The 18,794-nt window shown below is 44.1% G+C and overlaps 1 protein-coding gene across 10 annotated transcripts in view; it reads left to right on the top strand.

Moving 5' to 3' along the window:
- The window catches only part of FOXP1 (forkhead box P1), a 390,943-nt gene that overhangs the window by 275,139 nt on the left and 97,010 nt on the right, over positions 1-18,794 (top strand). For all 10 annotated transcript variants that reach the window (XM_042799335.1, XM_042799341.1, XM_042799336.1 and 7 more), the window contains one exon: positions 1,159-1,284. In XM_042799335.1, coding sequence (XP_042655269.1) covers positions 1,159-1,284 — 126 coding nt within the window. The remainder of the gene's footprint in view (positions 1-1,158; positions 1,285-18,794) is intronic.

The following is an 18,794-nucleotide window of genomic DNA, read 5'->3' as shown; positions in this document are numbered from 1 at the left end:
TCATTCAGAGAGCATACACAGTAGGAGTGGGGAAGGTTTCTTCCCTCCTTCCGTGTAGGCATCTTGCAAAGGGACTATTTTTCTTGTTTTACATTAATGAAGTCTTCAGCCTTCCCACTTTTCCACCTACACATGTACTGAACGTCTCCAAGGAGACCAAGAAGGCCCGAGTCCGGTGCTGGTGAATCCTCCGGGAGCAGCGGGCTCGGGTCTCGCCGGCGGAGCCTCAGCTGTGCCACAGCCTGTCTTGCAGGGATCATCCTTGTGGTCCCCCGGCTGGGGAGCCAGGAGGGAGCTCCTTGTCCTTCTTACCCCCATGTTTCATCTCCTCTTGCTTCCTTTCCCTCATCTGATGGAGAAATCCGGCCTTGAAGAGTGGCCGGCTCCAGTGTCCAAGGACGTTTTTCCCCTCCCTCTGCACAAAATTCTGCAGTAATCCCCCACCACGTGATGCTCTGCTCCCACTTTTGGGATTGTGTCCCTTGCCCATCCATCCCGTAAGGTTGCACTGTCCCTTCACTGCTCTGCCCCCTCCCATCCATGTCCCCACTGCTGCTCTGTCACGAGCTCTTGGTGATTTTGGTGGGGTGAGATGCTGTCCCTGCTTCTCATGGCATTCGCTCCAGCTCCTCGTAGCTTCCTCAGCCTTCAGCACAGTACTTGCTGCTGGCTCTCTTCCTCCCTCCGGAGCCTTCCAGAAGCTTCCCTGACTTTATCTGGCGTTCAGGAGAGCAGACAGTGATGTACAACTGCCCTCTTCCATAAACCTGAGCTGACCCACTGGAGAAGAGGAGCATGAAAGCCATTAGTCCATGAGCCTGCCTGGTAGCAAGGAGGGCCGTGAGCCACTCTAGGCAGGGGATAAAAATAACTGTACAGTGCTCACCACCGAGATTCCTGCAGTTACTTGAGGTTCCCACCCAGGACCTGAACATCAGCTGCTGCTGTTTTTCTCTGCAGTCAAAGTGGGAAATCCAGCAGTGGGATATCGTCCCATTGCATGGAAGTGCTGAGTTTTTTTTTTGTGTGGAAGCCTCTGCTTTTCTCAGGCAGAGGTGCTTCGGGAGTGGAGTGCTACCCCATGACCCTGTGCAGTGCGTGTAGCTCCCCACGCCCTGTCTGCTGTACACTCAAATTTTCAAATCTCTTTCCTCGCAGGCTCTCCAGGTGGCACGGCAGCTTCTACTGCAACAGCAGCAGCAGCAGCAACAGCAGCAGCAGCAGCAGCAGCAAGTTAGTGGATTAAAGTCTCCGAAGAGGAATGACAAACAGCCAGCCCTTCAGGTAAGGGAAGCCTGTGCGCCTCCATGAGGGACTGGGGCTTGTAAAACTTGAGTAAATATGTCTTACTTGTGAACGTTGGGATGGGACCTTCCTCCTAGTGAAGTCCACAGAGCAGCTGTGGCTGATGTAAGTGGAGTGAGGACCGGTGGTAGGTGCTCTTGAAAATCCCACCCATGGCATATTTACAAAGCATGAGCATGTACTTTTATTAGCATCTGGTAGGGTTGGATCATGACAAAATGTAATAGCTTTTGTTACTGTGTCAGTGTGCATAGGAGATTTGCATTAACATTTCTGTTTGATTGCTGTTCCGTTTGTAGTCTGTGTTCACTCAAACCGTTGATTTGCTGTGTCAAGGATATTGGGAAATACTAGGATATCATATCATCGGTGGGTTTTTTCCCCTTTTATTGTCTGCTGATTTATGGACATCTTCAGAAATAAAATCTAAATATTATCAGGCTTTGTGCTGTTATGAATTCAGAAAGCTAAAACCAATACAGCACTCCCAAACAGAAGATGTATGCACACATATGCGGCTTTGGAGTACATTCTGCTAGTCTTGCGGGATAAATCACAGGAGTTAAAGACAAGAAAGACCTATTAGGTCATGTATCACATTTTCCTTTTTTTTTTTTTTTTTTTTTTTTTTTGCTATTCTAGTGTTAGAAATCCCAAGTGATGGTGGGACCGCTATTATTTTCCTTCAGATGGTTTTCCATAACAAAGCACATGCTGAGGAACTTTCCACTTTAATTCCATCCTCTTGCTCCAAGTAATACTGCTTGTATAAATACTGAGTCAGTCCCTTGCCTTGCCTCGTGTTCACACTCCTCAAACATCTGAGATACTAACACGTACTTGCCAGTTTTGGCAAATTATATGTATCTAGTTCTTTATGTATTTCATAAACCGGCACTTCTAGACCCTTGACCACTTTGCTGGTTTGCAGCTGGTATTCCTTTTATTATTGCTTTCTTAGCAATTGCAGTGTGTCACTGTATTTTTGATAATAAGTTACTGAATACAGCAGTTCAGCTGCAGTCACACAAAGCCCTGTAGCTGGGACATTTATCTTATCTCGCTCTTCTATATCTGATGCTTCAGCCTCTGTAGCCCCAAATTCTTTCCGGGTTGGTTTTTTTTTTTTTTTTTTTTTTTTTTCACTTGTTGTCATAGCACGTTGTCAAACTCATGTCTGTTTTGCTCTTTCTAATTTTTTTTTTAGTTTGATATACTATCACCATGAGTTCCCTGACAGCATTGCTGCTTCTTGTGCCTTTTATATGTGCTTCAGATTATTTTCCTTCAAAAATACGGATCCTAGACTCTTTAAATATGTAGTAGAATATGGAAGGTAAAGCCAACATCACTAAAGGCCTTGACAGTAAAGTGAGAGGACCCGATCCTGCAGTTCTTACCCAAATAAAGCTGATGGGGACTTCAAGGGGAGTTTTGCCTGAGCGAGGAATAGCTATTAACTGCAGCCCTTGGCCCAGCGCAGACAACTTCTAGCTTTTGTGTAGTGATTTCATCTTCAAAGCATTTTGCAAATACTAATCTCCAAAACATCCCCAGAAGGAAAGTCTGATAAGTAAGTAGCATTATCCCAGTTCTGGACTGGGAAACTGAGGGAAGCAGGTTAAGTGACTTGCTTAGGACCACAGAGGGAATTGGGTTTAGAGGTAGGATTAAGATTCATGAGTTCCTGGCTCCCACCCCCGTGCTCAGGCTGCTGGACAACACCTCACACTTTATAGCCGAGCTATTATTCTTTTGGAAAGTATGAAGCATTTTGTCATTGGGCAAATATACATTTTATTGGCAGCATAGAGCGCCATAATCCAAAGTGTTACATTAATGCTTTCAAAAATATTTTATTTGGTAAATCCACAGCTGATCCATATGCCTTTTAATAGACTCTTCCACTGGGGACATTTTTAATGAGAGATTGTGCTGGCTAGGTCCAGTGTCAGGTACTAAAAGAAGTGCTTTGTTGTGCAGATGTCTTAAGAATAGCTCCAGAGGATGAAATATGACTGTGTTGACCTTTCAGCTGTGAGCTTATTTGTCAGGATTCAAATAAGTTGAAAGGATCAAACCAAACAGTTTCCGTAGTCAGACTGGGAATTGTGTTGCAGAGGTCAACAGTGAAGGCCACATCGCGGATTCCATAACATAGCCAATTGTTGGTACGTATTAAAGTACTGGAGCAGCTCCTGCAGTCAGAGACACAATTAAAATTCTAATTTATTAATGTATACAGAGAGCTGGCCCAGCCTGTCACTCACTGATTCAAATGACTGCCCAGTCTTTTTTTTTTTTTTTTTTCACTCCTCACTCCTGGTGCTTTTGCTTAAACATACTGGAAGTCCTCTTGAATGTAACAGACCCTGAGTGCATCCCTGCAATGAAAAGCTGTTGCCGAAAGGAGATGGTGGCACTGGGGGCAGAATTTTTGAGTAAAACTGCACCCACACAAGCACCCACACCCCCTGAAGTCGGACGGCGCCGTGCTGATGAGGCGATACCTGCTGATGACAGTACATAGAATAAATGTCGAGGGTGGTGGAAACACACCCGTTTTTCAAAAGTTTGCTTAAATAATGAACCGAGTCATCTTTGCAGTTAGTTTATAAATATAGATGTCTCGTTCGATAGCCACGGCGGCTAGCAGTTACCTTTTTTTTATTTTTTTTTTTTTTTTCCGACAAACAGACTTCGCGTATAACAAGAATACCATAGGCATTGCTTCTCTCTGCTGTGCTTGGCGAGGGCGCTGGCAGAAAGCTCCCTAACACGAGTGCTGGGGAGCTGTGTTTGCATAAAACGGGGTGGGGGGGGGGAGGGATGCCGTTCACCCGGGGTGCTGCTTCTCCTAACAAGATGCCCCGGGAGGGGAGGCTGCTGCGGTCCCACGCGGGGCTGGAAGAGCTCCCTCCATCTCGGGCTCAGCACGTTAATGCTGGCTGGCAGGCTTTGTCACATCAACCCCACCGCTGCAAACAGATGTGGAAAATTAATCTAGTGTACTCTGTGTGGCTAATCTGTTACCGCCTCGTGGATAATTTCCTATATTCCTTCTTTATTCACTGATGAAATAGCCACGGTACTTAAATACATCCTGGCCTCCCGTGGCCGCACAGGGGCACGGTGCCTTCAATAGCGTTTGCATGACAATGGGCTCCAGTGAGGTCTCTGGGGTCTGTTGACCTTGATAACTCTACCTGAAGACCTTTTAGCAAATTTTGAGTTGTCTGGTGTATAAGAACTTGAACACAGGAGTGGAGATGTGCTCTGCTGATAGCTGGAAATAAAAAAATCTCCAAATACACGATGACTCACATTTTGAGCCTATCTCACACTGCCGTGCTTTGTATTTGGCAGTGACCTCCGGTTTCACAGCCTGATGACACAAACAAAAGAAAATTGAAAGTTAAGGAATGGATTTAGTAACCAGCAGTGGGGAAAAGAATATAAAAAATAGCCCCACAAAAATTACTGGAAGTGAAAAAAGACTAAAGCATGTTTGATAATATATTTGCCATAGACATTGGATTTCCTTGAATCTGTGAAACAAATAATTTAATAGGCCAGGTATGCTTAGGATTTTGAAAATGTGCACATTTTTCCTGGCCAAGATAAATATATCTTTGTATTAATAGATGTATTGATTAAAATTTGCAGCTTTAATTGCTGATGCTCTTAATGATTATTCATTTTGGTTCTTCAAGCATTTTAGTTGCTGGCAAGAACACACGGATTGGAAACAAATCAAGAGACACATTTTTCTCCCAAGAAAGTAAAAGTGCATGTGTGTTTTGGCAATACTAAAAATACAAATTTTTTTAAAGACGTAAATGTTTTGTGTTGCATTGAGCAGAAAGTTGGATACTGGACTGAAAACAGATTTAGGACACCCAAGTCAGTATCTCGCAGTTGAAACCAATCACTTGACTTTTTTATGTGATTAAATGAGATGTGTTGTATGATAGTTAACCTGCATGTGTTTGGAGAGAAGAAACAATGAAATTACTAAGATGGAAACTTTTGTCTTTGGTTGACAAAACAGAAAATAGCTCTTCCCTTTAAGTCACGGCCAAGAAAAGAATTTGGGTTTGGTTTAGATTTTCAGGGTGAGACTGGGGGAGGCTGAGAGGACAGAGTTGTCCTCGCCTTTGCATACCGCTGCTTTTTAAAGCAGCCTTTTGGCTGGGCTTTTGTAGAATTTGATTTGCATGCTGTATTATCTTAATATTTCTTTCCAATATCTTAAGAAATAGAAGAGGGCAAGAGGAAAAAATCACTGTAGCTTGGTGTTGGGGACAGTTATTATTGTTTTTTATGAAATTAGGAATCGTTCGCTCGACAGTGTACTAAACACTGAAAGGTGAAGGAAAGGGTATTCTCTGTTTCGCTTGGAGCACGCAAGTACCAGGTTATGTAGTCTCAGGTTTTACACGCAGTGTACCTTTTTTGCATAGTGGTAAATTTAACAACTGGTAGAGAGATAACGTCTCAGCAGATAGTTTGTGAGGGGAAGTAAATTTGCAAGTGTATTTATTCTATTTGTGTTAGTATCTCTTTGTTTCAATCTTAAACACAGGAGTTGATCTGAATTTGGCCTCCATCAAGCCAGTGGGAATTTTACCACCAACTCCAGCTGGGTTGAGATTTCACTTCTGCAGGGTTTAAATAGTTAACCTATGAAAATGTCACTTGAACCCTTCATTTTTTTAATTTTGACTTTGCGAATAAAGCAAAGGTGAGTTTTGCTGGTTTCTACCGAAGGACCCATAGCTCTTTTATTTTTCATCCCTAAGCCCAATTATAGGTGTTAGTCAGTTCTTGGAATATGGTTGTGAAGGGCAAATATCATCCACCCCACAGACAGAACAGAATCTGAGTCAGGTCCTCAAAATTACATGATCAGCTTGAAAATTTTGATACTAAGGGTTTTTCTCAGTGAAACCTGTGGGCCTATTTTGCTGTCCTTTTGTATTTTTTTTTAAAGCCTTTAGTATTCAGTTTTTCCAGCTTTTCAGACTGAGCAGACAGGTGACAAACGCAGTTGTTTTTCTTGAAAGAAGTCTATGATTGTCCTGTAATTGCATGATTCCAAAAAAAAAACGTGGCTTCTAGGAAAATACTAATATATTGGGAGGGCTGGCAGTGTGAGGTACTGTCAGCAGATACAATTATTCTCACTTTATAGCCATGTAAACCCAGGCAGAGAGAAATTAAGTGACTCGCCCAAGGTCAGAGAGCTGCAGACCTTCAGTGGCGTTGAGGTGCGCAGCTCCCGACGGGGAATTTGGGGGTTTGGCATCTGCATGTTAGAAAGAAGTCGGTCCTGAGAGGCAGAGCTGCAAGTAGAAGCCAGGATCCCCCATTTCCAGCCCTGTGTCTCGTTAGAGCACCCCGAGTATAATTTTCTAGCAGGTTTTTTACTTTAGCATTAAGCATTTAGTAGTTTTTTGTTTTTTTTTTTTTTTTTTTTTTTTTGTTTTTTTTTTTTTTTTTTTAATGTGATTTCTGACCATTTGGGAGCGGGGCCGTGGGGCTGGCTGTGCCGGAGTCTGGCCGTGCGTTACCCACCTCGGGGAAGGCAAAAACAAATGAAACCTTCCTGACTGGTCAGAAATGTGTAAATTGCTGACAAAATGACACATGTAATTAAGAGTGCTCCTGCCATTTTACCTTGTGGTTTACACCTACAGTGTTGAAAAAAGAGAGTGACTCCCACCTCGCTAATTACCATTATCACTGAAATGGTAGGGTTTGAGTCATTAGTTCCATGTGCATTTAATTAGAGGAAGGCTGAAATTGGATTTAACTTATTACTTTTTCATGGATCACTTTCTTGTCATCACTTCAAATTGGATTGCAGCCCCAGGTAACTAATTATGAGCGCCACAGGATCAAGAGTGAAAAAAAGGTAATTAGGAATAACACTGTTGGACCCTTGCTGGTAGTCCACTTGTGCTTGGGAAGAAATGAGAGCGGTATTTTGTAGTATTACAGATTAGGGAGTTAAAGGTATGCACTGCTGCTAGGAATGATGGGAGACTGCCCCCTCCGATAGCGGTTTATATGATGTACAGCTGGGTTGAAGATGTTATAGCGACATGGTTCCACAGTCAGCTCCTTAATACTGAGATTAAACTTGTAAAAGCAACAGATCGGTTGTAGGTATGAGGCATCCCAACAGCCGGGTAGTCAGGGGTCCTCACGTGTGTGATTACAGCAGAGCTGTCGAGTCACTCTTGAGCCATGGTACGGAGCGGCTTACGTACAAGTGAGCCAGAATTGATAACAAATTAATGAACATATTAATGATCCGAAAAGATCGTTCATATCCGACAGGGAGATATATCAATCAGGAGAACAATGGTGAGGTTGATGATGTGTATGTCAGGAATTTAGCTCGCCTTGATGGCGTGATAAAATCAGAGCGTTGCTTCTCTATTGTTTGCTGGAGAGGTTTCTTTTTGTTTTGCTTTTTGTGGGGAAGGCTTGCTTGGTTGGTGTGTCCCCTTTTTTTTTTTTTTTTTTTTTTTTTTTTATCTTGTAGATATGATTGCCAAGTTCTGCTTTCTTCAGAAAATACTTTAAAACAAATTGTTTTATTTCCATGTGCAGAACAGAGTTCAGAACTGCAAGTAATCAATTTTATTGACACAGTCTGGAAAAAAATGTTGATGAGAGTTCAAGGATGTGAAAAGATTGAAATTTCAAAGTACCCAACACTGAGTGTAGGAAAATTTCAGAAGTAATTTCATTAAGCAAAGAAATCTATTGTGTAGGGATCTGTAAGAGGAAGGTCTCCTCTAGGACCCAATAATATCGCAAGGAGGTTGCAGCAGCTGATTTTTCCCTTTAGAAGAGGAAAAGTTTCTTAATTTCTCATAGTAGTGAATCACAGTTTAAAGGCTAGCACAATTTCCTTAAGTTGTTTAAAATGGCTTTTAATGCTCTGTTAATGTAGGCAAATATTTGTGACTCAGTGTTGGGTAAGTGATGCTTGCTCATTATTTCCTGATGCAAGCAAAGTGTAGGAAATTATGTGAACACCATGCAGAGATGCTAAATAGACTTAAAAGTAACAACATTCAGTTACGGAAATTAAGTCTTTCTCATTTACTTGACACTGCAAAATAAATCTAGAGATTAAAAGGTATTACCTTTAATACAGAAAAAGAGAATCTCCCTTAATACATCTCAAATTGATTTACAATTTTTATACATAATATTCATCTGTGGTTGAAAAGGGGGCAACCTAAGGTCGAGTGATGTAGTGTTTCCATTTTTCCATATGAGTCTTACTGTGTGTGATAAAAGCAAACTCCTTTATTTTGTCAGTCTGCAGGAATTTCTGATGAAGTGCAGGGGTCACTTTTCTGTCAATTTGAGTAGGCAGCATTTTTAAACTACTGTTTTTCCGTCCCCCCACCCCGCTCCCTTCCACAAGCCGTGGCCCCGATCTGACACACGCGTGCACGCACACTCTGAGAGTGCTGCAGTCTGCAACTTATTAGTGCGCAGCGCTGGAGCCTGTCCAGTGGTTAGAAAATTTTCTGAAGCCTGGAATAACAGCAGTGGGTGCAAGTGCCATCGAACAGAAGTGACAATGAGGGGCAGTCCGGCCCACCTGGCGAAACGCCCGGGCTGGAAAACCAGCTGAGATAGTCAAACGCAGGAAGATTGACGCGGTGCATCTGGGAAATGCTCAAAAAGTTGGGTTCTTGAAAAAATTACCTTCTGTGATCGTAAGACATCATCTGTTTTCCTACAGAGATTGTTTATAACAGGGTTTTCAAGCACTTGTCAAATAACCAGGAGTGAAGGAAACAGGCTAAAAATCGCTTACCGTTCAGATGAGTCCTGGTGCAGTTGGAAAAAAACAAACTCTCGTCACAGGGATCCGCAGCCTCCCAAGTCCAAGGGTGCCTGGGAGAAGGAGAAAAGGAAACTATTAGTCAAAAGCGACACGGCGAGTACTTGTGGAGCGCGGGATGTAGGTTGGGGAAGGTGGTACGCTGGGGCGATGCGCGCAGCGATGTCGGTACGGGAGCCGCGAGGTGAAGTCATACCTAGTAACTGGATTTTGTGTTGCTTAGCTTTTGTTACTTAGCTGTGATATCATGGGCAAAATATTATAAACATATCATGGCTGTAGCTTGCTTGTGTAACAAAAGATCAGGAACTTTTATTAAGTTTGTTTTCCTTGTCATATTGTAAAAATTTATTATGTGTACTGTGTGTATTAGAAACAGATTTGGGTAATTCTGTCTAAATGAAGTCATCCCAGCTATTTCCAGACTGTCTGTTTTTGGTTGTGAATAATTTTCATACATCAGATGGTTGTCATATTTAGTAGCTCTCTACATTTTAAATAGGACATATCCCATTTTGAACTTCCACGGACTTTAGCTGCCTCTAATTTTTAAGGCTGTTTTGCTGCAGGAGTATTTTAAAGTACTGCCCGTGGCAGGGCAGAGCTGGACCGGTGCTGGAGGAGTCCCTCGCCTTCCTGCATCAAAATAACAGATTTTTAGCAACTGCAGTAGTACTTGTGGCTTTCAGCAGCACGCGCTGGGGAAGAGCCTGCCAGATACCTATTTCAGCTTGTCCCTTTGTGTTCACACTTTGCAACAAATATGTTAAAAAACACTAAAGAAGAAGTACTATGTATCAAAAATCTCCTCCCGTAAAAGAAATCTCTTCTCTCAAATAATGCATCCTTCTTTTTCTTTTTTTTTTTCCTTTTAACAGAAGTGTGAAAGAAGTTAATGTTTAAATGTTTAATGTTTAAATTTAAATCATATGCACATCTACATAGCACCTAAGTTACTGTGACTTTTTTTTTTTTTTAAAAATCCTCAAGGCAAAGTTTCTTTAGTCAGCGTGGGGAAGCTCTGGTGTTCCTTGTGCACTGACTGAGAGGAGTATGCACTGGAGGAATCTTCAGTGATGATCACAGAGCAGAATTTTGCCCTAAAACCGTCAGCTTTGCCAGAAATACTTGAGTTACAGCAAATTGTTTAAAAAGAAAGAAAAAAAGAAGGAGAGAAAGAGAGAAGGCATTTTGATCTAGCTTGCTTGAGTGGAGGAGAGCAGCTGTTTGCCTCATGTGTTTAAATCTCTAGAGCTAATATTGAAGTTTCAGGGCAACAAGTGCAACATAACAGAATAAGTAGAAACTAAACCCAGGGAAACAATTGGAAATGCTGCTTGGATGTGGCTTCGGAGCTTGACAGTTTTGCCACTGCGTCGTCAGGTTGGCAAAATATTTTGTGGTGTGTGCAAAGAAAAGGCTGTTGTGTTGCTGAAATGTTTTTATTTTCCTGATAAATGTAATCTGCCTTTTATAAATTACTAATCTATTTAAGGTGTAACATTAATGGCGCATAATCTTAAGTCATTGAAAGCCTAGAAAATTAAAGTAGACTGAAGGCACAAGAAAGAAATGTACTTTGTGTCAGGATGAAGTTCAATGAAGCATGGAGAAGATGGAATAGATTATTAAATAAACTTTGAGAGGAGATGGAAAAGGCACCGAAATCTCTCATTTTGAAAGGAATTAGTTTACTTGATTATATGCAACTGTATCACACTCAGGAAAGTATAAGACAAATGAAAGCAAAACAAAATTTAATTGAGCTATTATTTTGCAGACTTTGGCTCTGTTTCAGACAGCCTAATCAAATTGTGCTTTGCTCAAATAACTAATGTTAAATGCAGTCTACCAACAGATGTTTAAACAGAGACTAATTGGAAAATCTACATCCTGGGTTTAGCGTGTCTAGCTGAAAAATTTCTGAAATTGCATTTTGAAGCGAGGTGGGAAGATGACGGGAGGAGCTCGGGCAGCGACAGGCGTCAGAGCGCGGTGCCAGGAGGCAGCGGTGCCCGCGCCAGAGCTGCCCAGCTCACTGATGCTGTGGCTCAGCACCATTTTTCCCTGCAGAAAGTTGCTCTCCGTCACGTTATGTGATGGGAGTCGTGCTGCAGCTCCCTGGCTCCCGCCACGTGCCGGCGGGCATCGAGTACGTCGTGCGGTGGAGCACAGGGATCGAGGGTGTTCAAAGCGGTAACTGTGACTCTCAAAGCTCAACGCGTTCTTGCCGGTTCTGTCACTGTGGCATGCATTTTTTAAGTGGTACGGCTTCAAATAATGTTTTGCCATGTTTTAAGTTATTAACCTGTGTGGCCCATCTCAATGTCAAGCCTTTTACAGCACATCTGTGCAGCCACATGGGCCTCTGTTGGGTCGCAGCGCTGGATTAAATAGCTTGGGCCAGGTTTGGGTTTAAGTGACATCCATCCAGAGAGTATGCTGGAGTCAAGGGATCCCAGACGGGTTTAATTTCCTACCTCTGATTTTTCTTTCAAATCAGTTTTTACACCAAAGTCATTCCAGCAGTACCAACATGATGAGTTCCACTTTGCACAACAGCAGCGATCACACCCACAGTGATGTCTTGGTAGGATGTTTGGTTTTGTGCATTTTGCTCCTCATCAAAACTTTGGGCCAAAGAGTTATTCATGGTTTGTGTCCTGAGCCTCGAGCGGGGTTGGTTTCTGTGGTGCAGGTGCGATACACATTTGCTATGGACAATTTCTGTCCCAAAGACTTTGTTGTCCTATCGAATGGTATTTTGTGCACTCAGACAACTTTTAGAAGGATCGGGGTTTTTATCTATACAGTCATGAAGCAAAAGGCAAAAATCAGAAATACTTATGAAAATTCTCCCATCTTTTATTGGGGAGAAAAAAAAAATAAAGCTCAATAGAAATGTTTTGGTTAACTCTCAATAGCTGGGCTAAGCATCCGAAGCAAACCTGCTGGGAGATGCCAGCCGCCAGCCTAGCCCATTGGTGCATAGCCATAGTGGAAATTTAGTAATTTTAATCTCGTTGGTTTTACTTGCAAGAATAGATGCATAAAGACCTGTCTGTTGATGGTCTGTCCCTCTTGTCACTAACCTCATTATTAGTTGATGGAATTTCCAGCTCCATCCCAACGTGAGCTGTGTTCAGGCCAAAGTGGCAACCTGTCACCCAAAGCCGGGTTGTAAGACCTTCTTCATGCGTTGGTTACTCCGGAATAAGAGTGAGATACAACTCAATGAACGATCTGTAAAGTGTATTAGAGAGGCCCGACTGGCTCTCAGAGAGGTTTGTCCACTGTTGTCTCAGGGCAGTGGCTCCTCAAGTTAGTTCTGGTGTTGTACAGGCTTAATAGCCAGTATGTAATGGGGAGCAGCCAGTCTGAGTGTAAAAAAAATAATAAAGCACATGTATATATATGTTTTTCCAAATTTACCAATTGGAACCCTACAAAAGACAGATTATATTTTATGACTTGTAAACAGCAGGGCAGATATTTCAGGAGAACTGCAGACAGCTGTAATTTTGTGAATGTGCACAAATTACTTGGAAAACAAATATTCCTCTGCCTACACAGCTGTATTCACAACCGTGGACCAGAATGCCTTTTGCATGATGCTCACGCCTGGTTCTGTGGAAAATAATAATGCTCAAATGAAGAAAATGTGATTTAAAAGTGAAGTCAGAATTAACGCTCGCTGTGAAAACCTGTATTACTGGCTGAGGTGTTGGCACGGGAATGGATAAACCAGTTCAGGAGAAAGGAGAACTAACCAAGGCATTTGTTCGTACTGAGATCAAGAGTTGGATGCTCAAACGTTTGTAGTAGAGAGGAACGTGCCTGTAGCATCCAGAGATGCCACGTGCTGCCTTGTGGAGTCCTACAGGGTAAATGTTAAATTGGATTTGGTGATTAAAGAGGTCTGCAGGGCTGCGTCTCGTTGCCCGTGGGGAGAAGGTGTGTGGGAAGGAGATGGGGGCTCCCCCGGCTCCGTGGAAGCCGTAGGTCAGCGTCTTGCCCAGCCCTTTCCTTCCCGGATACCTGCACCCAGGTGGATTTTGCAGAATGCAACCAAGCTGTCGTTCACGTCGTTTAATTGCACGCTGGCGGTTCCTTCTGTTTGTCCTTTTACTGTGTGATAAGGGGTTTATACAGGAAAGTATGAATAACAAGAGAGGTGGCAAAGAAAATCCCCCAAAAGTCAAAACAGGGCCAAGCAAGAAGGAGTAAAGCACACAAGTTGGCAAGAGCCAAAGGCCTGGCATTGGTTTTACTTTTAGCTTTTGTGTTTATTCAAAGGCTGTGGGTACAGGTTAACTTCCTTTGCTCAATATTTATTGCTATGTTACTTGTCTTAAACTGGAACAATGAGCACTTTGTTGATTGGGTTAAGAGATTGTCCCATTTTATTCAGTCTCCTGCCTCTCTCTCTCTATCTGCAGGTTTTAAGCAGTTTATTTTAATTTCAGATTTCTAACCCTCCGTCGTGAATTGCTGCTGTGCCACCAGCAGCAACACTTGAGGAACTATTGTTTGTCTGAAATTTTCAAAGTGGTGGGAGCACACAGCGGAGCCATTAGCTTCTGTGAAACTTGACCTTCCTTGATGATATTACACCTTGCAGATTCAGAGCAGGATAAACATTTTGAAGGAGAGGGGAAATATCAGATAGGTTATTTTTCATCCAAAAAGGTTGTAGAAATACTCTGCACAGGAATTAAAAATGGGAGGAAAAAAAGCAATAATGGCAATAGTTACCTTTCTGTTGGACAGCCGTCAAAGATGCCGCCCAAATCAATTAATAGGAGAGTGAATACCTTCTCGCCATTAACCACGCTAACCCTTGAGCAGCCAGTTGAGCAGAAAATCAGTAAAGTCACAATGTAGTGAATGATGACTGTACTGATTTCACCCCGGTTTAGTGATGACGATGATTTTGGTGCTATTAGGAACAGACCCCTCGTGGACAGACTCCCAGGCTGCAGTGTTTGGGAAGTGCTCCCAGAGTATCAGGGATTTCTGTCTGGAATGGGAGCATTAATATCATGCAGAATATAGTTAAGATGTTTTTAAATCACGTTGTCTGCAACTGGCGCTCCAAGGGAAGGTATGTTTATGACTTCCATCACTGTTATTTTTTGCTTCGGGCTTGTTGCTTGGAAAGTGTGGTCATTCTGAGTCCTTCACTCAGCTGTGTCTACCCAGAAGAAAAACAAACCCATTTCTTCTGGGAGAGCCCAGCAGTGGACACATCAGAGCAGCAGGGCCAGCTGCAAAATTGTGGTGTTGTTTTGTTGCTAATTCTGCAGGAGTGAGCAGAGAGGACCACCCTGTCTTTAAAAGAAGAAAGAAAAAAAAAAAAAAAAAAAGGAAAGAAAAAGAAAACAAAAATAAAATAAAAACCACTTTCAGTTTGTAACTTTGATTTTGCTGCAAAAAAGCAAACTAAAGAAAAAAAAAAAAAAAACAGCAAACAGCCTTATTCCTTGTACAGGATGCTATAATAATTACTGGGGCAGTTTTTTCCATTCCTGGTTGCTTTTGCCTCACACCTGTAGGAGGCCTGTTCTTTTGCTTCTGTGCTTCGCCACCAAAGGACTTTTATTTGAAAACACGAGGAAATTCAATTTCCTAACACGCCTCTCAAGTCAGGGCAGTTACGGCAATAGGAGAGTTGCAAATGGCTCATGTGTGAACAGTTTAGGATGGAGCTTTTTGTACGGGGCCATGCTGAGGTGCGGGAGAGGGAAGATAATTGTAAATGTTCTTGTGGGGATCTGATTGACAGCTTATTGTCTGCAGGCAGTTAAGTAAAGAATAGGAAATGAGTGAAGTGCAGGGGATCTGGCAGGCTGCAGGCGCTCCTGATGGCGGCTGCTGCGCCGAGCAAAGCGCCCGGAGCTCCCCGACCAGCCCTGCGCAGAGGTGCCCCTTGCCCCCCTCTTTCCGAGGCACCCCGAAAGGGAAGCCCCTCGGTGGGTTCAGAGCCTGCGTGGGATGAGGCTGCGTCTCGTTTGCTGCTGCTCGGGCAGCGGGGTGCTTGGGGTGGTCCTGCCCCCGTGGTCGGCGGGTTGGGGTGAGCCCGGTTTGTGTGTTACTGCGATGGGCTCCCGACCCGTTAACGTGAGGGGACAGGAGGGATGTCCCACAGCGCTGGGGGATGCCCCATGGTACACAAGCAGTGCAAGAGGAGGAAGCGTCTTCTCCCGGACTCAACAGATTCGTTAACGTGAGGTCTCTCTGGTGGTTTTACAATATCATCAGGTTTGGGGCCAGTTTTGTGTTTTAAAGGTTTCATTAGCCCACCTTTTCCTCTGGAGTGATGCGTGCTCTTGAGTCTAAATGCCCATGACAAGCCCCTGATAAGCAGTTAAATGTTACAGAACTCCACGTGGTAAAGATAGAAATATTAAAAACAAATACTCCTCCCCCCAAATCTCACTGTCTGTATTTTTTTTATCTTTTTGCCTATGTGCATTCTAAAAAAAAAAAAAAAAAAACCCAAAAAAAAAAAAAAAACAACCAAAAAAAACCCCAGCTTTGCATTGTTAGTGTAGGCTTCTGAGCCAGATTGTACTACAGAGCACACTGATGTGTCTTCCCCTGAGGTATGGAAAGATCTATGTGTGCTAAGCAGGTGTTTTCGTTTGTTTAATTGGAGCTGAGTTTAGCACAATATTACAGATAAATGAATTACACATGTTCAGTAATTCATAGAAAGTGATCGTTGTTTTGCTTAAGCACTTGTCTTCGCATCCAGGTTCGCAGAGATAGCGTGCTGGCAAACACGGACAAATGTCTTCTGAAAAACAAAAAATGGTGTGTACATGAGGAGAGCCTGATGTCTGGTTGCTAAAACGGCAATAACTATTTCGTCTTTGTTTAAATCATAACATTTTCAATTTAAATAGTATCCTGTTTTGTCAAACTACAAAACCACAGGTCTGAAAAAGAAACGCACGAGGCCTCTGTCAATAGTCGGCGGCATCTCGGGGCAGGAAGCTTTGGGGTGACACACGCCGGCGGTGACGGCCCCGGGGATGGAGAGACCCGGGACCCACCCGGAGGGCTGCACCCCGAGCGGCCGCTTGCACCCACGTTGCTCAGCAAGATGACGACTGGTTTGCTTCTACCGCTGGTTTTTATTTATTGTTAGTCACTTTTTCTGTCTTTTTTTTTTTTCTTTTATCGGGCTTCCCAGGCTCGAGCTGCCACCTTGCCGAGGCGCTGCGGGGCACGAGTGCCTCCAGCCCCCCCCCGTCACCTCTGAGAGGTCTCTCAGCAGCGGGACGGGACCCTTGGGGTCCCGGCAAAGGCTCCCCGGCGGGAGCAGCACGGGGGGGCGCGCTCGGCCCCGCGCTCCCCGCCGAGTTGCACCGAGTGAGAACCCGCGGGGCAGCTCGGAGGTGCTGCCTTTCAAAGGACGAGCAAAACCGGTCGCTTCTTACAGCTTCCCTCCTAGTCTTGAGTAGTCCCAGCCCTTGGCTAGCTTCCAAATGGATAATTACATTCAACTTACCCAAATTTCCTCTGCAGATTCAATTGTAAACTATTTTCTCGCTCTCTCCTGCCAGTGTTGTATATAGCTGTGCTGTGCAGCGTTAAACAACTGTCACGCGCAGCTCCAGAGCCTGATGAGTTTTAGGCACAGAAAGTAAAAGGTTGTATCAGTACTTGCACTGAACTTTAGCGAAAGTATTGTTTGTGCCTTTTCAGTTCATGAAGTACTTTGGAGCAAGCTTTTAGATTAAAGGTGTGGTTGGTGCGTAAGTCACTGTTGTTAGCCCTTGAGGCTTGGTCAGGGACATCCTCTCTCACGGATGTTCTCGCCTGCAAACCTTCTGATAATTTAAATGAAGGCTGTTTAGCTGCATACCTCATTCATCGAGGAATTTCTTAATGCATCACCTGTAGAGCTACTGTGTATATTCCTTCCCTCCCACCAGCAACAGCTTCCCACCAGCCTCCTGCCAAATCACTCCCCTCCATGGGCTACAACAGAAGGGGCTTGTGTGGCAAGAGCTGTGCTGACAGAAAAAACCAGCAGCCCTTACCCACATGGGTACCCACATAAAGCTGTGCCTAGCAAAGCCTGCATCCTCGGATGTGATCCAGGCAGCGGGTCTGGGTGCGGCAGCGTGTCCTTCTAAAGGAAGCCAAAGGCATGTGGGGGAGTGGTGCGTGAGCTGGGAAGCTCTCCGGCATCCTCCAGGTTAGATGGAGCCACCACAGTAAATCGCAGTTGAAAGTGAGTTGGAAGCTTTTAAAACTGTTACTTGTTTGAGGTTTTTCCTGCTGCACGCGGCGTCGGTATGGGATTGTTCTGCAGGAGGCTCCTGGGAATTAATGTGTGTCCAGACCCAGCAGCAATCTCTGAAGGTTTGTGGTGGTGTAATCTATAAACTTTTATTTATATATATAGCTGAGTAAATAGCTTGAAATTTCTTTAAACTCTTTGTTCACGAATGTATATTAAAAGGTGCCCATCCCACATGCACACACCCCCCCACACACCCTTTTCCTTCCTTCCTTCCTTGTTTTACACCCACTTCCAGCCAGGCTTTGGCTCGTGGCATCCCTCCTTGTGCCGGGAGCCCTGGCCGGAGCTCCCCGCGGGGCTGGACCACCGAGCCCCTCCGCTCTGCCGTCCTCCCGGCATCTGGCCGGTGTCAGAGGACAGTGCAGAAGCTGTTGGCTGTGTCTGGGTTTCCCACTTGATGTGCAGCCCATTTGGGAGGCTGATTCTGCAGCTTCAAACACTTTAATGAGATGCAAATTGTTTGTGATGCTGCCTTATTAAATGTATTGTAATTTTAAAATCATTTGCTTGTTAATTGTATTTAAATAGCTGCCACTTAGACAAGCAGAAAGTTTCCAGAAAGATAAATTGTTTTCTCTTTTTACTATGTTTGAAAGTGGCCCTGATGACTTCTCTCGGCTGCGTGGATAGGGCACTTTCCCCAGGGAGGTGTGCCCTGGCCTCGCTCGCCTCCTGGTCCTCACCCTTTCCCCCACAGAAGAAATACTCACTCTGTACACTTCTTCCATGAAACTGCAGTCCCGTAGGAAGGCGATACAGCGGAGGGGCTTGGGAGGTTTCGAGTGGAGACAGCTCACTTTCCTCCACTGTTCAGCCAAGCCGGATCAGCCTAGGTCAGATTTTGGGGCGTGTGTGATGCGGCTGCTGCCGCCCCCACACAGATGGGCTTTGAAAGGATCTTGAAGGTTTGGGGGATGCTTACGACTTTTCGGCCCTTTGAAATTCCCAGCCCATTTTTATGTCGAACCTGTGTGTCTGCTGGGCCACCGAGGCGAGGCTGCCCATCCTCAGCACCTTCAAGGCTCTGTCTTCTGCATGTTGAAATAAATGGCAAAGCTTCTCTTGGCTCCAGCTGAGCAATAGCAGGTCCCTCCTGACCTCAGTTCAGCTTGGTTTAGGGCTGATTTTGATCCTACATCATTGCTAGCTTTGGCGCGGAACAAGCTACACGGTATCATTTCTATTTTATTTGTATTTGAAATACCATCCTGGAAAATGAAAAATAATATTTCCATATCAGTTCATTCGTTCTTCTTGCATTGGCTGGACGGCCCCACCCCGCCACCTCTCCCGACT

Source organism: Tyto alba, unplaced genomic scaffold, assembly GCF_018691265.1.
Source record: "Tyto alba isolate M040663 unplaced genomic scaffold, T.alba_DEE_v4.0 Super-Scaffold_3, whole genome shotgun sequence".
Taxonomy (NCBI): domain Eukaryota; kingdom Metazoa; phylum Chordata; class Aves; order Strigiformes; family Tytonidae; genus Tyto; species Tyto alba.
This window is presented reverse-complemented; position numbering and strand designations above follow the sequence as displayed.